At 53.5% G+C, this 21,868-nt stretch overlaps 2 protein-coding genes across 4 annotated transcripts in view; one reads left to right on the top strand and one right to left on the bottom strand.

The window, feature by feature from the left end:
- Positions 1-11,367, bottom strand: part of ZMYND12 (zinc finger MYND-type containing 12) — a 44,752-nt gene extending 33,385 nt beyond the window's left edge. The window contains exon 1 of one of the 2 annotated variants that reach the window (XM_050931257.1): positions 11,165-11,367. In XM_050931257.1, the coding sequence (XP_050787214.1) occupies positions 11,165-11,280 (116 nt within the window). In that variant the 5' untranslated portion in view covers positions 11,281-11,367. The remainder of the gene's footprint in view (positions 1-11,164) is intronic. The other variant, XM_050931256.1, reaches the window with a different exon arrangement.
- A 25-nt stretch (positions 11,368-11,392) lies between these two features.
- PPCS (phosphopantothenoylcysteine synthetase) lies at positions 11,393-21,327 on the top strand. 2 transcript variants are annotated; one of them, XM_050931261.1, is made up of 3 exons: positions 11,393-11,919; positions 12,192-12,295; positions 19,607-21,327. In XM_050931261.1, exons 1-3 carry the CDS (start codon positions 11,424-11,426, stop codon positions 19,964-19,966), a joined length of 960 nt encoding a protein of 319 aa, XP_050787218.1. In that variant the 5' UTR covers positions 11,393-11,423; the 3' UTR covers positions 19,967-21,327. The 2 variants fall into 2 exon arrangements, with proteins under 2 accessions (XP_050787218.1, XP_050787219.1); XM_050931262.1 differs by having other exon boundaries at positions 11,489-11,558; positions 19,607-21,240.
- The last annotated feature ends 541 nt before the right edge of the window (positions 21,328-21,868 follow it).

Genomic DNA, 21,868 nt, shown 5'->3' with positions numbered 1-21,868 from the left:
TGTGCGCCAATACGCTCCACGCCGGACTACCCGCACCAAACAGGAGCCTCTGCAGGGCCTGGAGGCGGAAGACATGGACCTGAGCGCGTAAGCACTGCAGGCCCTGCCCCCGCTCCTCCACGGGCAGGTGGAGGACCCCTGCAGAGACCCAGTGCGTCCCTGGCCAAAAGAACTCCAGAATCACCGTCCGGAGGTTGGCCAGGAAACCCGGGGCCGGGACCAGGGTGTTGAGTCGGTACCAGAGCATGGACAGGACCAGTTGATTAAGCACCAGTGCCCTCCCCCTAAGGGAGAGGCACCGGAGTAGTTCTGTCCATTTCCAGAGCCGCTCCGTCACCCTGCCCTGCAAATCCTGCCAGTTCTCCGGCAGAGACGGATGCGTGGCAGAAAGGTAAACGCCGAGATAGAGCAGCGGACCCGCGCTCCACCGGATGGCCTGAAGCGCAGGTGGGAGGGAGGCCGCCTGCCACCCGTCCCCGACCACCAGGCCAGAGCTCTTGACCCAGTTGACCCGGGTGGAGGAGGCCGCCGAGTACACAGCCTGGCAAGCCTCCACCCGCGCCAAGTCGCCCGGGTCCTGGACCATGAGGAGCACATCGTCAGCGTATGCTGACAGGACCAGCCGCAGCCCCAGCTCCTGAAGCACCAACCCCGTCAACCTCTTGCGGAGGAGACAGAGGAAGGGCTCGATCGCCAGAGCGTACAGCTGGCCCAAGAGGGGGCACCCCTGCCGCACTCCCCGCCCGAAGCTGACCGGCTCGGGCAGGGTCCAGTTGAGCCTGACCAGACACTCCGCAGAAGCGTACAGCACCTGCAGAAAACCCACAAACAGGGGTCCGAAGCCGAACGCTCGCAGAGTGCCCAGGAGATACCCGTGATCCATCCGGTCGAATGCCTTCTCCTGATCCAGGGACAGGAGGGCGAACGACAGACCATCCCTACACCCCAATTCCAGAAGGTCCCGGACCAGATACAAGTTATCAAAGATGGTGCGGCCCGGGACGGTGTAGGTCTGGTCTGGATGGACCACGTCCACCAGCACGGACCCTAGCCACATCGAGATGGCCTTCGCAACAATTTTGTAGTCCGTGCTGAGGAGCGAGACGGGACGCCAATTCCGTAAGTCGCGGAGGTCCCCCCTCTTCGGCAATAAGGCCAGCACGGCTCGCCTGCACGAGAGAGGGAGGACCCCGCTCTGCAAAGCCTCGGCCCAGACGGTGACCAGGTCTGGGCCGAGGACGTCCCAGAACACGCGGTAGAACTCCACGGTCAGCCCATCCAAGCCCGGAGATTTATTGGTGGGCATGTGACGGAGGGCCTCCGAGAACTCAGCCAGAGTGAGAGGCAGCTCTAGCCGGTCCCGGTCGCCCGTGCTGACCATCGGGAGCCCATCCCAGAGCACTCTGCAAGCGTTAGGATTGGTCGGATCCGGGGAGAAAAGAGTGGCGTAGAAGGCCCTGGCCCTCTGGCACATCTCCGCCGGATCCGTGAGGGGGGTGCCGTCCTCCGCCAGGAGGCAGGTGACGTGCTTCTTGGCCCCCCTCCTTTTCTCCAGGGCGTAGAAGAAGCGGGAGCTGCGATCCATCTCCCGAAGGACGTGGATGCGGGATCGAACAAAAGCAACCCGGGCCCGATGGTCTTAGAGGGCCCGGAGCTCCTCCCGCTTCTCCTGGCACGCTCCGCAGAGGGATGGATCCTCGGGGTTGACGGCCAGACACCTCTCCAGCTCCAAGACCTCCCGCTCCAACTGCCCTATCACCGCATCCCTCCGTCGGCTGGCACCCCGAGTGTAGTCACGGCAGAAGAGCCGGGTACGCACCTTCCCCAGATCCCACCACCGCCGTGCCGAGGAAAAGGCGTGCCTCTGCCCTCGCCAGGCCAGCCAGAACTCCCGGAAGGACGCCACAAAGCCCGCATCCTCCAGCAAACTATTATTAAAGTGCCAATAGGCCGGCCCCGGCCTCTCCGCGCAGAGAGAGGCCGTCACGGTGGCAAGGTGGTGATCCGAAAAGGGGGCCGGCCGAACGCTGGAGGAGTGGGCCCGTGAAAGGTGGAAACGTGACAGGTAAATACGGTCCAGCCGGGAGTGGCACGACCGATGGGCCTCCACCCGGACAAAGGTGAACGTCGAGACGTCGTCTGGGTGGTGGTCGCGCCAGACGTCCACCAGGGAGTGGCGGTCGACAATCTCCCGGAGGACGTCCACAGCTGCCGGGCACTGCTCGGTCCCCGAGCGGTCCCGTTCCTCGAGGGTGGTGTTAAAATCCCCTCCCAGGACCAGGCACTCACGAGGATCCAGGGAGCCGAGGAAGGTGGATGCCTGCTGATAAAAACGTAGCCTCTCCGGGGCCGATGTCGGGGCGTAAACGTTGACGAGATTAACCACAAGCCCCTCCATGCGGACCCAGAGGTGCAGCAGGCGACCCGGCACAGCCTCGGCGACCCCTAGCACCTCGGGCCGTAGGTCGGGGGAGAACAGGGTCGCCACACCAGCCGCGCAGACAGAGAAGTGGCTAAAGTAGGCCTCGTCCCCCCACTCCAGCCGCCAGCTAGCTTCAGCGGCCGGATCCGTATGGGTCTCCTGCAGGAAAACCACAGAGTACCCCCCCTCCCGGAGGAAGGAGAGCACCTGGCTCCTGCGGAGACCCATCCTACAGCCTCGGGTGTTTAAGGTGGCAAGGATGATCGGCACCATGAGGAGGGCTGGGGGGGATCCTTGCTGGCAGACACGCCCACGGCCTCCGGCAGGCCGCGCAGCAATCCGTGACCAACCCCGAAGGTGAGTAAGGAGTCACGGAAGACACGGACCCGCCGGTAGGCCGCGGCGGCCTGCTTCCCGGTCCTCCTACCCTCCCCCATGAGGGCCCTCGTGGCCCGGAGGACCTGATGGAAATCCCCCCACCGCTGGAGCGCAAGATGGACTTTGTTCCGGGAGCCACGGACGTCCTCAAGGAACTCCCGCAGCTCCTCCCTCAGCGCATGGGGGGGTGGGGTCACTGATCGATGACTGGCCCCCAGTGGGGCCCCCGTCACAGCCCCGTGGCCCACCAAGGCGGGTAGGCAGGGGGCAGATCCCCAACGTGGCAGCAGATGGACCGACGCCACACGACCCGCCCCGCTCTCAGATTCAAGAAGGGGCGGTGGAAGGAGAACAGCAGCCCTTGGGGGGTCGGGACAGGAAAGAACTAGTGAACCCGCTCCCTGGGAGGTATTGCCAGGGGCGGCACTGGCATCACAGGAAGTGGGGGGGACAAGGACAGAGCCAACAGGAGTAGGGCGGGGATCAGGGAATCCGGGAAGGAGGTAGAGGCAGGATCCGGAGCCTCCATAGGTGAGACGCCAGAAGGTGGCTCCTCCTGGCCAGGCTCAAGGATCTGGGAAGTGGGCAGGGGACCCCTAACGATGCCGGGCTCAGCCACTGTGTCACGTGCGGCAGCCTCGGCATCCAGAGAGAGATGGTGGTCAATGGGGTCCCCGCTGAGGAAGGAGGGCGGGTCCTCCACACCCAAGAGGGACACCCCCTGGGAAGCGGGTCTCGGCAACGGGGCACTGGCCGTCGCCCCAAGGGGCTCGGCAGCTGCCAACAGAGTGCCACCCGCAGCCGAGTCGAGGGAAGATTCCAGGGGACCCTCAGAGGTGGGAGCAGAAACAGCGGGTAGGGGAAGGGAACCCAGGGACAGGGGGGATGTAGTGAGGTCGCCCAGATCGAGGCCCGCCGGCAGAGGGTCATCCTCCCCCTGCGTGACCGGGGTCAAACCCAGGGCCTCGATTTCTGCGTAGATGGGAGGGAGATCACAGTCCACCACCCCAGGGCCCTCCCCGCCAGCACCCGAGGCGATATCCATCGCGGCGCTCTCAGAGGCGCCAAGTGGGAAGGGGGTGAGAGAGGCTCTCTCGGGGGCATCCACGGGAAGGGACCCCGGAGGAGGGGCGGTGTCACCTTCCGGTGCTGCCACGGCATCCCCAGGCGGCTCCACACAACGGGAGTCATCAGGGGGCAAGGCAGAAGACTCGTCATCGGTGCCCCCCTTCCTGCTCTTCCAGGGGGCCTCCGAATCCGAAGGATGTAAAGAAACTCGAGCCTTCCGCTTGCCCCGCTTCCCCTGCACTAAGGACCAGCCCTCCATGGCATCATCCGGGGGCTGGCTAACAGGGGTCGGCTCGGGGGGCAAGGGCAATGGCTCAGGGACTCGAGGAGGCAGTGGTGGGACAGCAGAAACCGGGCAGGATTCCCCCTGGGACGAGCCCTCTCCCACAGCCGGCGGTAGCCCCGCCACACCCTCCTCCACAGAGGTGGACCGAGAAGGAGGAGGAGGGGCAGCTTCGGGTGCCGGGCAGCTAGGGGGACCGGCGATGACAGGGCCGGCGCCTTGCCGGGGCTCGGGGGTCCCGGACGCTCCTCCGTGCTGGGCCAAGGGACAGTCCCTCCGGACGTGCCCCATCGCCCGGCAGAGGTAGCACCGGGCCTCCCCCGTTGAGTAATGCACCCGGTAGTGGGCTCCCTGGTAAGGGACCAGAAAGGACCCCTCGAGCGCCTCTCCGCCACGCGCCGGCGGCGGCAGTTGAAGCTGCACTTGCTGGCAGAACGAGAGAACATGACGGAGGGCGGGGTCCTTGCAGCCCAAGGGGAGAGGGCTGATGACAGAGATGGGGCGTCCCAGGTCAGAAAGGGCGGGCAGCAGGGCGGCATTGGGCAGGAAGGGAGGGACGGAGGTCAAGATCAAGCGGACCCCCAGGTCTTCTAACGGCTCCAGGGGGACGAACAAGCCCCCCACCGCCAGGCCCGTCTCTACCGCCTCCTGGGCGGCAGCCTCCGATGCCAGGAAGAAGACCACCTTCCCGTACATTTTGGAGGCCGCCACGATGGCCGTGGGCCCCACTACCCTGGCCAACGCCCGCACGTAGGTCTCCACGTGGGGCGAGGCGGGCACCAGGAGGCAACGGACGCTGTGCTTCCTGGTCAAAGTGGGAAAGGGGCCCCGGCCGCTGTAGATGGTGGCGGAAGCAGCGGGCGGAGGAGCAGCGGCAGGCGGGGGGGCCGCCGCCACCTGGGCGTACGCCCTGGGGGCCGGGGGAGGGACACCTGCAGAGCTGGTGGAGGGAACAGCGGGGAGGGACGCCGCAGCCGGTAGCGGGGCTGCCGCAGCGGGGGCAGTCTCCGCCATGGAGGGCCTGGCCTTTCTAGTGGGGCCCTTACCCTTCTTCCCACCCCGACCCTTCCCACCGGCTGGGGGGGCTCCCCCCGAATCAGAAGGGGCGAGAGACGTGGCAGCAACGGAGGTCTCCCCAGCACTCGCTGCCGCCAGTGCCCCAGCAGGGGCGGTGGTAGGTGGATCAGCAGCAGCGGTCGAGGTAGAGGCTTGGGCAGTGGACACGGGGGCAGGTGGAGGAGGGGTAGTGGGAGCATCGCGAGGGGTCTCCCCCGCCGCATCCCCCGCCATAACGAGAGCGGGGAGGGGGACAAACAGCGAGGGGAGGGGAAGGAGAGGAGGCGGCCACCCTTCCCCGCTAGGCTGCAGGCAGGGGAGGAGGGCGCCAGAAGGGGAAGGCTAAAGGGGTGTAGGGGGCAACCAAGGACTACGGGTGGGATTGGTGCAGGGCACCAACGCAGAGGGGGGTTCCGGCTCCTCCAGTTGCACTAGGGGAGCGGGAGGGGCAACGGCAGAGGGGGGAGTGCAGTGAACAAGGGGAAACCAAATGGGGAAGGGCACAAGCGCCTGAGAGAGGGCGTGGGCGCATGAGGGGGAACCGATCAGGGCTGGGGGAGCACAGGGTGAGGGGAAAGGGCGAGCTGAGATTGGGGTAGAGGGACCACGGGGACAGCTACAGGGCTGGGGCAGAACTATCAGGCAGCAGAGGGAAATAGGTGGGGTGGACAAATGTGGCAAAGGGGAGGGGGTCAGTCCAGTATGAGGGGGGAGGTGGTGCACCCACAGGCACTTGTGCCAAAAAGTCAATGGTTGGCTGCTGCTGCTGCAGGCCCAAATGGTGGAAGTGGGCGTGGTGAGCCAGGCGAGCAGCTCAGACCCAGAGGCAGGAGTCCAAAGCAGAAGGAAAACAGCCAGCGGGGGTGGTGGAGGGGGCAACGATGGTGGTGGTGGCGAAGGGGGACACGGATGGACTGGGGGCAGGCTCCACGCCACACCCCCGGTGCCCCAGCAAACACAGTCCAAACCCCACCACAAGAGCACAGTTTGAAAAAGACTCAGTCCAGAAAAGCCCCCTCCACAGTGGTCTTCATACTGTCTCCAGCAGCAGGCGGTCCTCTTCTCCTTCCTCTCCTTCTCCGGGCACCAACAGCTCCCCAGCAACAGCCACAGTAGCCCCAGCAGCTCCAGGTGGTGGTGGTCTGGCGTCCAGGCAGGAGGGACCCCTCTCAGAGGGTGGTGTCCTTAGCAACAAGAGCTGGGGTCCCTCACTCCCCTCCTCTCTGGGAAGCAGGCCAGCAGCCCCCCCCCCCAAGGGGCTGTAGGTGGAATAACAGCAGTAACTGAGGTGAGGGGGAACCACCAGCCAGCCAGCAAACAGACAGCAGAGAGAGGGGTAGGTGGTGGTGTCTAGCCCAGCCAGGGAAGCAACAGGAGCAGGAACAGCAGCAGGAACAGCAGCAGCGAGGGCCCAGCAGGAGCAGGAACAGGAACAGGAACAGGAACAGGAACAGCCCTCTCCCTCCTTCCTCTACAGCAGAGTGGTAGAAGAGAGATCTCTAGCCCCAGGAGAAGCAGGCTTCTGTGCCCTGAGGGACCAGAGCAGGGGCTGCACTAGAGTAATCAGGAACCTGCTAGAACCAGTTAAGGCAGACAGGCTGATTAGAACACCTGCAGCCAATCAAGGCAGGCTAATCATGGCACCTGGGTTTAAAAAGGAGCTCACTCCAGTCAGGGAGGGGGAGTCAGAGAGGAAGTGTGTGAGAGGAGCTGGGAGCAAGAGGTGCAAGGAGCTGAGAGGGTGTGCTGCTGGAGGACTAAGGAGTACAAGTGTTATCAGACACCAGGAGAAAGGTCTTGTGGTGAGGATAAAGAAGGTGTTTGGAGGAGGCCATGGGGAAGTAGCCCAGGGAGTTGTAGCTGTCATGCAGCTGTTACAGGAAGCACTATAGACAGCTGCAATCCACAGGGCCCTGGGCTGGAACTCAGAGTAGAGGGTGGGCCTGGGTTCCTCCCAACTCCTGATCCAACACAGGAGAAGTTGACCCAGACTGTGGGGAAGATCACTGAGGTGAGCAAATCTGCCAATAAGTGCAGGACTCACCAAGGTAGAGGAGGAACTTTGTCAGAATACCCAGTTAGCCTCATTGGCCAAGAGCATTGCTTGGTATCTGCATTTGGCTATAAGCTTCTAACCTTTTATTTTAATATAGAGATCAACATATTATGCTACTGGTCCATTTTCTATAATTTTTTTTACAAACTCATGGCTTATCCATTTGGTCACAATGCCCTTAGGCAAATTGCTTCAACTTTCTGTGAGCACATTACCCCAACCCAATAAACAGCCATAACAACAGTGACTCCTCTTTTGTATATTTCTATTATATTAAGACATCAAGCCTGCAAATACTTATTCATATCTACTGAAGTCAATGAAAGTTCAGATGCTTGATGTCAAGAATGCACTTAAGTATTTGTAGGATCAGGATCTTGGTGCTGATTTTTTTTTCCTGAAGTATCAGAGTTCAACAAAAATGGTATTTTCTAACCATACCAGGGTCGGTAAAAAATAGTAATTTAAAAAAATTGAAAACCAGCTTTTATTCAAATCAGATTTTTTTATTTAAGTTAAATGTTTCTTTTAAAAATTAAAGTATAGGCCTACACTTATACTCAATGAAAATCATTTAAATTAAATAAAACAATAGTATTAAGCACTACATGTTTGCTACCAAGTTTGAAAGAAAGTCAAATCACTGAACTGGTGGAAGTCACTGACTAGGGATCTGGAACCAGAGTTTGCTGAAATGCTAAACCAGCTTCTGACAGCAGTGACCTCTTCTGTGGATGCAGAGAGAATATCTGCTTCATTTCAATCTATTCAACTAGCTCAGTTCAATGACTAGTTCATTAAAAGTTGAGACAGTGACTGAGAGTTGAAAAAGCAGAAAAACTTTTCTTTCAATCTATGAATAAAATCTAGGTGTAAGAGGATCTACTAATTCTAAAATCTTGTAGGACACGGTGACCAGAAAGAATCAGGTCAATTCATACACATAACTGTACCTTTGTTTGATAAATCAGTTAGTTTTAAATGCAAAACATTTTTGATAAACTTTTTGATCATTTCCCCCATCACTTTTAAGTAGTTTTATTTAATAAAAAGTTGTGCATTTTAATTGAATTTCTATTCAAACTGAGCTTTATATAAATCATGAGTAAACATTAACCATCTAATAAATAAGAAATGGATTAGTCACCATTTTCTAAAAATAAAAATGTAAAAATTAACAATCTGTGTATTTTAAGTAAACATAAAGTAAATGCATATAGATACAATGGATGTACCTGATTAGCACCAAAAAAAAAAAGTACCAAATTTAATGCATAGGCTATATTTAATTGCAAATCAACATGTTGCAATGATTATCAACCAATGAGAATCCACGTTTCTTTAGAAAAATAATTAAAAAATACAAATGCAATACACTATTATAATCAATTATTTAAATAAAACTTTCCTGATTGCTGCCTTAAATCATGATTAAAATCAGTGAGTTAAATCAATCTACCCTGCTCCATAGTCCTCCATACAGAGGTGTGAGAGTGTTATTTTGGCAGAGTACCATAGCTGTAGTCTTGCCGTTGTTGGTGTCACTAAGCATAACCCTACGTAACTCGGGAGGGTGGAAGGCCACAAGAGTATGGAGCCTTCCTGGTTTTAGGCCTCAGCAGACAAGAGTCCCTCCATGTTTGAACTTTAATCGACCTAAAAGGCCAGGTGTAACAGCCGTTATCAGTTGCAACAGTTCTAACTGGTCTAAAGCAGAAATAATGAGGCCTGCGCATCTTTAGCAGAAGGACAAAATAACTTGCAAAAGAAAAACTTACTAACGAGCTGCCGCGGCCAAGATTACTTAATGCACCTGCGCTTACGTAATTGCTACAGGGGAAGAAAGGAGAAGGAGGGAGGGAAAACAGGGGATTGCTAGTCAGTGAAAAAAGTTCTCATGAATATAAAGGAACAGACTGCTTGTTTTAGGTGTGCTTGATCTGAGTCAATCTCCCTGCACCGCTTTGAGATCTCAAATAAACTTGGTTTGCTTCTCCACCCTGGTGTGTTTATTGGTGCGGCACACCAGGCGACGGACTCCCCCGCTGTTGCTTGGCCTCAGGCAGTTATCTGCCGGCAACACCACTAAGAATGCTCTGCCTACCAAGCCTGGTAGTCTAAACCAGTGGTTCCCAAACTGTGGGGTGCACCCCTATGGGGCATGGCAGAATGTTCAGGGGGGCACGGCAGGGCCTGGGTCAGCCCCCATGGGGGAGTAGGGGAGTGAGCACCACCCAGCCCCAGCCCCTGGCTGCAGCTCCACTCCTGGAGCACAGATAAGGGTAAGGGGGAGCATGATGTGAAAAGTTTGGGGACCCCAGTTTCAATGGACAATCCTCTTACTGAACTGCTCCTGTGTGGTACAGCCATCTTGAAAAGTCACAGAGAGGGTTACTGAGGCAGCCAGAATACCGTCTGTTAAGGCGTTTGTAGGTCTAGCTCAGGATTTTAAATTACAATTTTAATTCATAGACTATAAGGCCAGAATAAACAATTATGCTTACGTAGTCTGATCTCTTGTTTGAAGTGAGCTTACCTTTTAGAAAAACATCCAATTTTGATTTAAACCAGGGATCGGCAACCTTTCAGAAGTGTTGTGCTGAGTCTTCATTTATTCACTCTAATTTAAGGTTTCGCGTGCCAGTAATACATTTTAACGTTTTTAGAAGGTCTCTTTCTAGAAGTCTATAATATATAACTAAACTATTGTTGTATGGCAAGTTAATAGGGTTTCAAAATGTTTAAGCAGCTTTATTTAAAATTAAATTAAAATGCAGAGCCCCCTGGGCCGGTGGCCAGGACCAGGGCCAGCTCCAAGCTCCAGCCAAACAAGCTTGTGCTTGGGGTGGCAGATTCTACGGGGCGGCATTCTGCCGAAACCTGGCTGCTTTTTTTTTGTTTGTTTGCTGCTCCGGCTGCCCTGCAGGGGGTGGTGGTGCAAAGGGGAGCGCCCTGCAGCAAACTCAGCAGGGCAGTCTGTGTCCTTCCCTCCCTGCCAACGGGAATGGAGCCCTCCCGGCAGGTGGCACGGTGGTCAGGGCCACGTGGTGAGCGCCCCGTTGAAATGCTGGCCCCCCCTTCTCTCTGCCCCCCCCTTCCCCACCCCTCCACTAGACCGGGCATGCACTCTGCAGCACAGGGAGTCCCCCTGCACCCTGCCTCTGGCTGCCCTGTAGGGTTTTTTTGTTTAGTTTTTCCCCCTGCTTTGCCGGCTGTGCTGTGTTTGTTTTGTCTCCCCCGACCGCTGCTTGCCACTCCAGCTGTGCCATGTAATTGTTCCCTCCCCTACTTTGCCGCTCCATGTCCCCCCCTAGCTGCCCCACCTCCCCCTTTTTTTTGTTGCTTGGGGTGGCAAAATAGCCAGAGTTGGACGTGGCCAGGACCCGGGCAGTGTGAGTGCCACTGAAAATCAGCTTGTGTGCCGCAGGTTGCCTACCCCTGATTTAAATATTCCCAGTGATGGAGAATCCATCACAACCCTTGGTAAACTGTTCCAATCATCAATTACCCTCATGCCTAAACATTTACAGCATAGTCCGAATTTATCTCACTTCAGCTTTCAGCCTCTGGCTATTAGCAGGTCTCCATTATGCAAATAGGCTTAGGCGCGGACTTCCTCTCTACCCGAGGGGTGACCCACTCCCACTTTACCCCCCCCAAGTTCCCCCGCCTCTTCCCGCTCTTGCTCTGCCCCCACATTCTACCCCTTCACCCAAGGCCGCACCCCCACCTCGCCTCTTCCCGCCCCCTCCCTGCTCCTCCCCCCGCGCGCCGTGGAACCGCTGATCTGGGAGGGGGGGACGAGGAGGGAGGTGGCCAGGGAGCTGGCGGGTGAGGAGCCCGGGGCAGGACGGGGGAGAAGGGGCACCGGAAGGTGGGAGGCGCAGAGCCCGGCGCTCACCAGTAATAGGCGACGTGGCAGGCTCCGCAGCGCAGCTGGGCCGGGCCGCCGCACAGCTCGCAGCTCAGCGGCCGGCCCCGGGGCAGCGCCAGAGGCACCAGCTCTTGCACGTTCATCCTCCCGCCCCGGCCGACGCTGCCGGGAAGCGGCGCGTTGCCGAGCAACCAGGCGCTTCCGGCGTGACGGGGCAGCCCGCAGGGCGTTTCCGGGAGGCGGCCGGGTGGCAACTTCCGGTGCGGAAGCGGACACGCCAGCCAGCATGGCGGCGGCGGCGGCGAGCACAGACAGCCCCGGGCCGGCCGCGCTGGAGGCGGAGCAGCGCGTGCGGGCCTGGGCAGAGGCGCAGAGGGAGCGCGGGCGGCGCGTGGCGCTGGTGACGTCGGGCGGGACCCAGGTGCCGCTGGAGGCACGCGCCGTGCGCTTTCTGGAGAACTTCAGCAGCGGGCGGCGCGGGGCGGCCTCGGCCGAGCGCCTCGTGCGCGCCGGATACGGCGTCTGCTTCCTGCACCGCGCGCGCTCCGCCTTCCCCTGGGCGCGCGCGCTCCCGCCTCCGGGTCCCGCTCTCCTGGACGCGCTGCGCGTGCAGCCGGGGCCGAGCGTTGCTGCTGACCCAGAGGCGCTGCCGGGGCTCGTGCCCGCGCTGCTCGGGTACCAGCGCGCCAAGGAGGCAGGCGCGCTCTTGCCGCTCGAGTTCACCAGCCTCAGCGAGTACTTGGCGCTGCTGCGGGCCGCCGCCAGGGCCCTGGCGCCCTTCGGTACGGGGCGGCCGGGAGAAGGGACGGGCAGCCCCTGCGGGCGTGGGGCTGGGGGTCAGCCCTGCTCGTGGGGTTCTGGCCTCGGGGTGGGGATGAGCCCTGTCTGCGGTGTCTCGCGCTGGCCGGATGCTGCTGGGGTAGATGGACTCTCGGGCTGCGCTAGGATGACCGTGGGGGGGAGGGGTCATCCCTCTTTGGGGAGGTCCTGGCATTGCTGGGGCGGGATCAGCCCTGCCTGGGGCCCTGGGTGATTCTGGCTCCTTTACCCACAGGCTCCAGCGTGATGTTCTACCTGGCAGCAGCCGTGTCAGATTTCTACATCCCAGCATCAGAGATGCCTGAGCACAAGATCCAGTCCTCTGAGGGTCCCCTGCAGGTGATGCATTTTCTCCTAGGCACTGGGCCTTACTCTGTGTCCCTTGTTGGATCTCGTTTGCCAAAAGTGTGATGTGGAGCAAAATCTGGCTTCTTGATTTGATGTGCTACTAGCGCTCTGGGGGGAGCCAGGACTCCTGGGGCATATTACCTGATCTCAAACTGACTTATTAAGTTACCTTGGGCAAGTCATTTACTGCTGTATGTCTGAGAGTTCATGTACAAACCTGGAATGTTAATACTCATCTCACAGGGACTAAGGCCTTGGCTACACTGGAGAGTTGCAGCTCTGGTAGTGGCTTTACAGCGCTGCAACTTACTCCCCGTCCACACTGGCAAGGCACATACATAGCTGTATCTCTCTGGCTACAGCACTGGTTGTACTCCACATGGACAAGAGGAATAAAGAGAACAGGGCTGGTGCTGCAGCGCTGGAGTGCCAGTGTAAACAGCGATTAATCTTACTACGCTGTAACTGACCTCCGGAATTTTCCCATAATGCTTTTAACTAAAGAACTCTTTGTTTTGTTATGATGCCTCTCTTTGTTTTGTTGTGAACTTGGGGCTCCGGGAGTTGCTTATCTAAAAAACAAACATAGCTAGTGTTTGCTCGAGCAGAGGCAGGCAGGGAATGTCCACAGCTAGTGTTTGCTTGAGGAGAAAAACAGCAGGGCTGGGTGCCGGGGGGGAGTCCATCGGAGAAGCTGGTTATCTGGTCTGAAGGCTATTTGCATTTAAGAGTGAATGAGAGAGGGGTGGGGGAAGTGGTCGGAATTTGCAAGGCAGGGAGCTGACACAGTGTCGGCTCCAAAAATCCATTCTCTCTGCCCCACGCTCCCTGTCACACTCCACCTCACCCCCCCTTTTGAAAAGCACGTTGCAGCCACTTGAACGCTGGGATAGCTGCCCATAATGCACCACTCCCAACACCGCTGCAAATGTGGCCACACTGCAGCGCTTTCCCTACACAGCTGTACGAAGACAGCTTTAACTCCCAGCGCTGTACAGCTGCAAGTGTAGCCAAACCCTAAGAGGCCTTACAACGGCTCAGCACTTTGAAAACAGTGTGCTATGGCACCACTATAGCGTCCACCAAACCAGCCATCCCTATTCATTAGATTGTCAGTCAACAAAAGCCTAAGTCTGCCTCTTTCTCCTGTGGTTTTGTTCTCAAGTCTTCCCTTTATTAAAAGCTTCCTTTCTGATAGGTAGCTATTTTACTGGGATCTCCAGATTCCTTTTTAAATCATCCTTTCTCATGTAATTCCTCCATGGAAACAACTCACTCTCCATTATTAGTTATTTGTATTCTGGTAGCGCTTGGAAACCTCAGTTGAGATTCGGTCCCAGTTGAGACAGACTCTTTGTGAACATGAGGGAGGAGACAGTCCCTGCTCTGAATAGCTTATAGTCTAGCTGGACAAATTAGATAAAAGGTGAGAAGGAAAACTGAGGTGCAGAGAAGGGAAATGATTTGCTTAAGATCACACAGTAGGTCAGTGATAGAGCTGGGAATAGAACCCAGTCCTTCTGATTCCTAGTCCAGTGCCCTAACCTCTGAGACCTAGACTTATACTAGCAGGCTGCAGAGGCAGCTGTCTCCTGTATGTAGCCTGAAGGGATCATTGAAGAATGAAGCAAGGTGTTCTTTCCTTCCAGAAGCTGTCTTCTGTATTTATTCTTCGAGTAGCCTCTGTACATGTACACTGTCAGGCTGTGCAAACAGTGAAGCTTGGACTGATGGAACGTTCTAATAGCAGTGCCTGCTGAAGTGCTCACGTGCCCAACTCTCCTTGTTTCTCCAAACCAATTTGTTATCCAGGGAACAAATCAGGGAATCTAGAAAAAGTTCTCAAGTCTTCCAGTTCTGATCTTTCAGCCCTCAAATTCACCTTCCTTCACCCATGGATTATGATCTCCACAGGCAATGGGGCTGGTTTGGCCTTTCTCCAGGCAGTTATTAAAGGAGCCTGCTCTCACAAGATTCAGCGGAAAGGTTCCACCACTCCTGCTAATACCAAAGGAAAGGTCTCCTTCATTAATCCTAGATACTCCCTGAAGAAGAAATAGAAGGTCCTGATGAACACACGGATATGGATGTGGAGGTTCAGACATCACTGGATGACAATGCGGAAGCATCTTCTTCCAGAAAATACAAGTTTATAGACAGCATAACGTTATAGAAAGGATGGCTACAACCCTGAACATCCCTTCTGTTGTATTAGAGGAAATCACATACCTAGTTTTTGATATTCTGGATTCACCCATTAGGAGTAAAATTACCCCAGTCAGTCCTAGATGGTTTGTTCCAACCAGCAAAAAATACTGGATTAAATCCAGCATCTGGACCAGCAATGTCAAAAAAAGCTGATAGGTTATACCAACTGCCTCAGAGCTTCTGGTTAGTTCAGCCCTATGCAGATTCTTTGGTAGTGGTAGTGGCCCTACAAAGACCTAAAGGCAGTCAAGTTTGCTGTACCCCTTCAAATAAAAAGAGTAAGAAATCAGGTGCTTTGTAGAAAGGTATTCTCTGCCACATGCCAGTTATCAGCCAGTCCAAGCTATCAATATCACTTATGGGAGAAGATAGTTTTACTCCAGAGGGCATTCTGTGCCCAAAAATTAAATTCTGCGCACAATATTTTAAATTTCTGCAAATTTTATTTGTTAAATAAATGTGGAGGCTCCAGCATGGCATTGCGGAGCATAGTCCACTGACTTCACAGAGGTGGGAGATCACTATGCAGTTCTCCCCCGAGACACAGACTCAGCAGTGAGGCTGCACCCAGACCTGGCACAGCACAAGGACAGGGCCTGCCCCAGAAACACTCCGGGCCCTGCCCCTCCATGCCAGGTGCACCAGATGTGGGCAGGCAGGATCCAAGTGTGGAGGGGCTTAGTGTGGGGGGATGTAGTGGTAGGTTGAGAGGGTTCTGTGTGGGGCAGTCTGGGTGTGGGCGGCTCAGTGGGTGATCCGGGTGCAGGGGGGATCTGGATGCACAGGGATTTGTTGGGGAGTTCTGGGTGCAATGGTAATGGGACTCCTCAGGGGGTTCCAGGTGAAGGTGGTTGGGGCTCAGTGTGGGTGGTCTGGGTGTGGGAGGGGATAGAGCTTGGCAGGGGGTTCTGGGTGTGAGTGGCTCAGTGGGGGGGGAGTCCAGATGCTGAGGGAGTGTGACTCAGTTGGGTGGGGATCCAGGTGCGGGTGGCTCATCAGGTTAGTCCAGGTCCAAGGGAAGTGGGGCTCATGGGAGGGGGGGTTCTGAATGCGGGGGGTGAGGCTGTGTGAGAAGGTCTGGGTATGAGGGGGTCTGGATGCACAGGGGTTGGGAGGATGGGGGAGCAGCTCCCTGTACAGTGATCCCTCCCACTGCAGCAGAGAGTGATAGGAGCAGGAAGTGTGGTTGTATATGTGGGAATAGAGTTTGCAGAGTTTCCTACAGCCAGGGGAGAAATCTGGGGGTGGGTCTGACACGGCCCGGGATGTCGTGCAGGGGAAGAGAAAGTTTCGTCCTCCTCAGCGCAGCCGGGACTAGCAGCTGAGCCTGGCGCAGGGTAGGTGCCACCAGCTGGGTCTTCCCTAGTCCGCCCCTTGCCCCACAGTGATTTACCTCTCTGCCAGCTGCCCAGGGCACCCGAAACATACTGCTGGGGAGGGTCGCATGACCACTCTTGTGGCTTCCCTTTGCTTCCCCGTCAGAAAATCATTTTACTGTGGGAAAGCAAAGAAATCTGTGGGGGACATAAATTCTGCACATGCACAGTAGCGCAGTATTCCCCAAAGAGTATAGTTTGCACAGTTACTACCGGAAGAGCAGACAAAACTAGACAACAGACTGATTATAAAAGTTCACTTGATTGAGAGCATCTTTCAAATCTTCAGATATGACATCCAGAGCACTAGCATCTGTGATCACCTTGAGGCACCATTGGAGTCTGCAGTTGTCTAGACTCCCTTCAGAGACAGTAACCCAAGTAAAAGACTTTCTATTTGATGGGGAAGGGCTCTTTAACTCTAGAACAGTTGAGGTTTCTAGAGAAACTAAAAGATGCAGGGTCTACTGCAAGAGAGAGCAGGTTTTCCAGATCTACCCTTACTTAGATGATTGGCTCATTAGTGTTTCCTCATAGGAAGATCTAGCAATAGCTATGTTGCAAATATGAGTTCCTAACACTTTGGCTCAAGATAAACTGGAAGACTCACACAGAACTCCAGTCCAGATAGTATCTTTTATTGAGGCAATTCTGGATTCTCAAAAAGGCAGAGCTTTTTTCCCAGAAGAAAGATATTTTAGAATCCTTACAGCAATAGGTATATTGGAGGACAACTCCAGTGATGTTTTTTCTCAAGCTGATGGGCCTTGTGGCTTTGGCAACATACGTAACTTCTTCTGCTCCCCTAAGGTGAAAACCAGACAACACTGATTAAGAACGTGCTGTATACCAAATACAGACAATGTGTTTAAGAGAATATAACACTCTCCAAGGAGGTGTTCCTGTCCCTCGTGTAGTAGTCTGAATGTGGTCACTTGAATTTCTAGGAGAAAAACTGTTTCGGCATTCCTGAATTTCTTTCCCACCTTCAGGACAGAGTGTTTCAGGCAGTTACTGACAATGTTTTATGTGAACAAGCAGGGGAGCAAATCCAGCCAACTGCAAAGAGGCCATGGCTTTGTGGGAGTGTTGCAAGGTACACCAAATGTATCCCATAGCTCTTCACTTTTACAGGCAAGGACAACACACAGTAACTCCCCACTCAACGTCCTCTCGCTTAACGTTGTTTCAATCTTATGTCCCTGCTCAATTACGGAACATGCTCCATTTAAAGTTGTGCAATGCTTTGCTATAACGTCATTTGGCTGCCTGCTTTGTCCACAGCTGGTAGCCCCTGTTTCAGCTCCCCTATGTCCCACTCCCCCGCAGCGCCTCCCACCCATTGGCAGACCCCACAGATAAGTGCCTTTCCTCTCCCCCACCCCCCACCTCCTGCCCGTGGCAATCAGCTGGCTTGCGGCATTCAGAAGGGAGGGGGGAGGAGCAAAGACTTGGCCCGCAGGCTTCCCTACCCCCCACCCCGCTTCCTGAATGTTGGAAGCCAGCTGATTGCCGCAGGTGGGAGGGAGGGGGAGGAGCGAGGATGCGACATGCGGAGTAAAGGGGGAGAGGGGGAAGAAGAGGCCAGTTAAGGGTGGGGGTTTGGGGGGAGGGGTGGAGTGGGTGGGCCGAGGGTGCTTGCAGAGTAGGGGAAGCTGCTGCAGCTGCTGCGCAACGTGCTTCTCCTAGTCTACAGCACCTTCAGCCTCCTTGCCTGCCTCATTGTCTCCAGTGCCAGTGGGCTGTGCCTGTGTGGGGTAAGCCAGGGGCACCTCCCAACTATAGTACTGTACTGTATGGCAAAAAAATTATTTCCCTGGAACCTAACACCTCCCTCCCATTTACATTAATTCTTAGGGGGAAATTGGATTCACTTAACATCATTACACTTAAAGTTGCATTTTTCAGGAACATAACTACATTAAGTGAGGAGTTACTGTATTAGCAGATCAGCTGAGTAGAGACTTACACCATAAGTAAGAGTGGACACTCAAGGACTTGATTGCAAACAATATCTACTACTGGTGTGGGTATCCAGACATAAAACTCTTTGCAACAAGACAACTCCAAATGCCTTAGGTTTTGCTCCAGGGCAGAAGCGGACAATCAGTCCATCTTGGATGCATTTCATCTAGACTGGGGAATAGGTCTGCTCTGTGCATCCCCTCACTCCCCTTCTTCTAACACAGAGAATTCTCAAGAAAATCAAGCAAGACAAAACCAGGGTTGTTACGATTGGCCTGGCCTGGGCAAGGCAACAGTAGTTCTCAGATCTGCAACTATCAGAAGAAATTTGTCTTCACAAGTCCAGACCTAGTGACCCAGAATGGTCAGATTTTCCAGTTGGACCACAGACTCTCTGCTTCAAAAGACTGTCGTGTTAACAACCAACCAACCAACCACTTATATTAATCTCCAGTAAACAATCAATGTGGTGGTGGTATGATAATCAGTGGAAAAGGTTCTTGTGGGCAACCAACAGCTTGAGCTTCTATTCAGTCAATACTAGGATATTTACTTCATCTGAAATACTTGGATACTTCCATCTCATCCGTTAACATACATTTTGCAAGTATTTAATCTCATCCCATATTAATTGAACAAAGGCTATTCACTGTAGAAGGGACTCACTGCAAATGTGCCCCCTGTTGGATGGGCATGGCATAGCAAGCTTTCCTCCTATAACACCCGCTTGTGATGGCTGTCTCAGTCCTGTGGTGGTCCGCAGCTTATTTTGGCTCTCTGGACAGGTCATATTTGTTCCCATACCTTCCAAGGTACTCCAGTGCTAAGTCCACACAAAGCAGTATGCAAAGGCCGTCTTCCTGGCAGTTACTAAGACCCACAACTCCTCACCAGGAATCTTCATTGTAGATCACTCAAATAGATACCAACTCCAGTATTTCTAGTCCCACTCAACTCTCAATGCTGAACCCTGTCTTAGGCTTGCCTTGACACGAACCCTTTGTCTCCTGCCATCTTGGTACTGCCTCACTCTCAGTTCCAAACTGTCTTTCAGACTTGCTGCTGTGAGAATCAGCATCTCATGTAGCCTTTGGGCATGAGGAGCATTGGACCTTGTGGAGTATCTGGAACCATAACTCCATATTAACACAGTTGTGATTGTTAATTTCCCTTGTTAAGCCTGTGGTCTGGCTTCTGTAGTCCAGCTCAGCCCCTCTGAAGCGTCTGCATTTTTTTGGAGCACTGTATCTTGGGAACTCCTTCACCAAATGACCCCAAATTTGTACCATAGATCTCACTTCCTGAACTGCAGTACCAATTTTCAAGTACATCTGATTATGTATGTGTATTTTATAGGTTTGAAAATTCAGTTTCAAACAGAATTATTGTTATAAACGTTATGGTTACGTCTCCTCCAGTAATAGACTAGGGATGAATTTAGCTTCTGGATAGCAGGAGCTTGAATGTTGATACTATTTGTGCTGATTTGTCTGCTAAGTAGATCCTCATTTTTGTTATCCGAACTGGTACCCAAAATGAGTTTCACTATGCAGGTACGTTAATGACACCTTTGATCCTCCAGAATGGCATTTTGGAAATAATTCCTAAGTGTAAAACAGCCCAGAACTGTTAAGCATAATGTGATGTGAAACTGGCACATCCCTATTTGCTGTCTTTATCACTCATATTTAAATGTCATACTAACGTGTACTGAAACTTCTAGCATCCACTGAATTTTTTTTCCCCAATGCAGATCACAATGAAGATGGTGCCAAAAATGCTGTCTCCTCTAGTCAAAGAATGGGCTCCTGAAGCATTTGTTATTTCCTTTAAGTTAGAAACTGATCCCTCCATCTTAATTGATAAATCACGGAAGGCTCTGGAGACATATCGTCATCAGGTGGTGATAGCAAATGTCCTTGATTCACGGAGAACATCTGTTCTTCTTGTAACGAAAGACTCGGAAACTAAGTTATCACTTTCTAATGAAGAAATAGCACAAGGTGTGGAAATAGAGGAGAAGATAGTGAGCCATCTTCAGTCTCAACACACTGCATTTATAGATAAACAACACTCTGAAAGGAAAGGACCAGCTTGTTCTAGCTCTGAATGATCAGAAACAAATTGAACTTTGTGAGGCTGTGAGTGGAACTGGAGGAAATCTCATTGCAGTAAATGGAGGAAAACACTATCTGAGGCATTGTGTATGAGGTAAAAAGTGTGAACATCCAACATAGTTTGGCTCATACATGACTTCATAAGTTATTTGCTGCTTATGTAAAAAAAACAACCCCAAAACACTGAAATGAAAACATTCCCCTAAGGATGGTATTGTGCGAGTTTGTAGAGAGGAGAGGGATGTGTTTCCCTAATCCTTTCCTTGTGTGGGGGTGGGGAAGCAAGGGATAGATGTGTGCATGTTACAGTTTCTGCTTCTTCAAAACTCCATGTAGCAGCCCATTTTGAAGTCCCAGAAGGGTGGGCAGAGGCCATCAGAAAAAAATTCCTTCCCCCACCCCCTTAAATGGGAGAGGGGTCACAGAGGCAGGGGACAACAAATGATTAAATAGGAAGGTGGGGGATTCAATCAAAGATGTAAAATGGGAACCATATGGGGACATTGAGCAGAGAACTCTGGACAGTACCCATAGCGCCACAAAGGAGGTGAAGAAGTCAGAGAAACTCTTTCTGGATGTGAGACAGTATCGGAACAGAAGTAGTCCCTGTAATTGCAGTGAACCTCCCTGTCAAGCTACTTCTTCCTGGTTTGGTAAATGACCATTTTGGCCAGTAACAGAAGGAGGTTGATGAGGAGGTCTTGTGATTTTATGGAGCCACAGATAGGAAGTCCTTAGAGGAGTAGATGTTGAGGGAAAGTACAGCTAGAACCTCATCAGAAGGTTCTGGAGGATGTGAAAGGGAGCTGTTACCTGGCACAGTGGAGTTAAGTGTGTGGCAAGGTCTCCCTCTCTGTAGAAGGGGCAGGCATCAGGGATGTCCATGAACCACGCCTGTGCTCACAGCCGCCAACTAATATCCCTGGTGGGCAAAGAAACCAAGGTGGAATAAAAGCTGGCTAATGGGTTCGTCACTCTTGCAAAATGGTATAATCATCTGCCATATGGTGCCAGTATGTAACACAAAGTCAAAGAAATGCATGCTGTGGAGCATGTAGAGATTGACACCAATCAGAGCCAGCCCACAGGCATCATACCTGCTGCGAGGACTCACTCCTTACTTTCAATTCTGCTTTCATGTACTGTATTGCTATGTCCACATTGAAACACATTCCTTAATTACTGTTCTAACATACTGTGAGGAGAGGTGGTAACTGCAGTTAGCTGTACCTCTCTGGGCAAGGAAGTTAATTTAAATTATGTTGAAACAGACTCACTGGTGGTTTTTTTAAAGGAAATTGAATGTGACCCTGAGGTTGAGAGTTCAACTACTAATAGAGAAATTCAGAATTCCTCATGGTAGCCTCTGCTTATTCCAAGACCATCAAAAATTCCTGGAAACAGTGGCTTTTGCATATCACACTCGACTGGCAGGAGACTGAACAGTCAAAGAATGCTTATACTGGGAGGGAAATGAACCTAAAGAGAGTGAGACAGAGGAAGTGGTGAAAACAGGACAAGGTCAATCAATATGAAGGGTAGTATGGGATTAGTGGAGAGAGTAGATGAAGAAAGCAGATGAGAGTGCCTCAGTTTCAGTGATATGGTGGGGGGCCCTGACTCATCTTGTTAATCTTTTTCAGAAAAGTCAAGTTTGATTCATAGGAATTTAAGGAGGAAGTCCAAATGATGAAAGTTTTTTGGTATGGGTTTGGGAGTCAGAGTGGAGAAGAAGTGCTGTTTGGCGAGCAAGTCAGTAGAATCAAATGAGTTGACAACAAATGTGCAGAGGAGGAGCTTAACAGGATCATGGGACTTGCACCAGAAATGCTCAGCAGCATGGGAGGGAGTGGATGAAGCAGCTGTTGGGGTAGGCCAGGATTGGGGTTGGAGGGATG

This window comes from Gopherus flavomarginatus, chromosome 21 (assembly GCF_025201925.1).
Source record: "Gopherus flavomarginatus isolate rGopFla2 chromosome 21, rGopFla2.mat.asm, whole genome shotgun sequence".
Lineage (NCBI taxonomy): Eukaryota > Metazoa > Chordata > Testudines > Testudinidae > Gopherus > Gopherus flavomarginatus.
The sequence above is the reverse complement of the archived record's forward strand: the minus strand, read 5'-3'. Positions and strand labels throughout refer to the sequence as shown.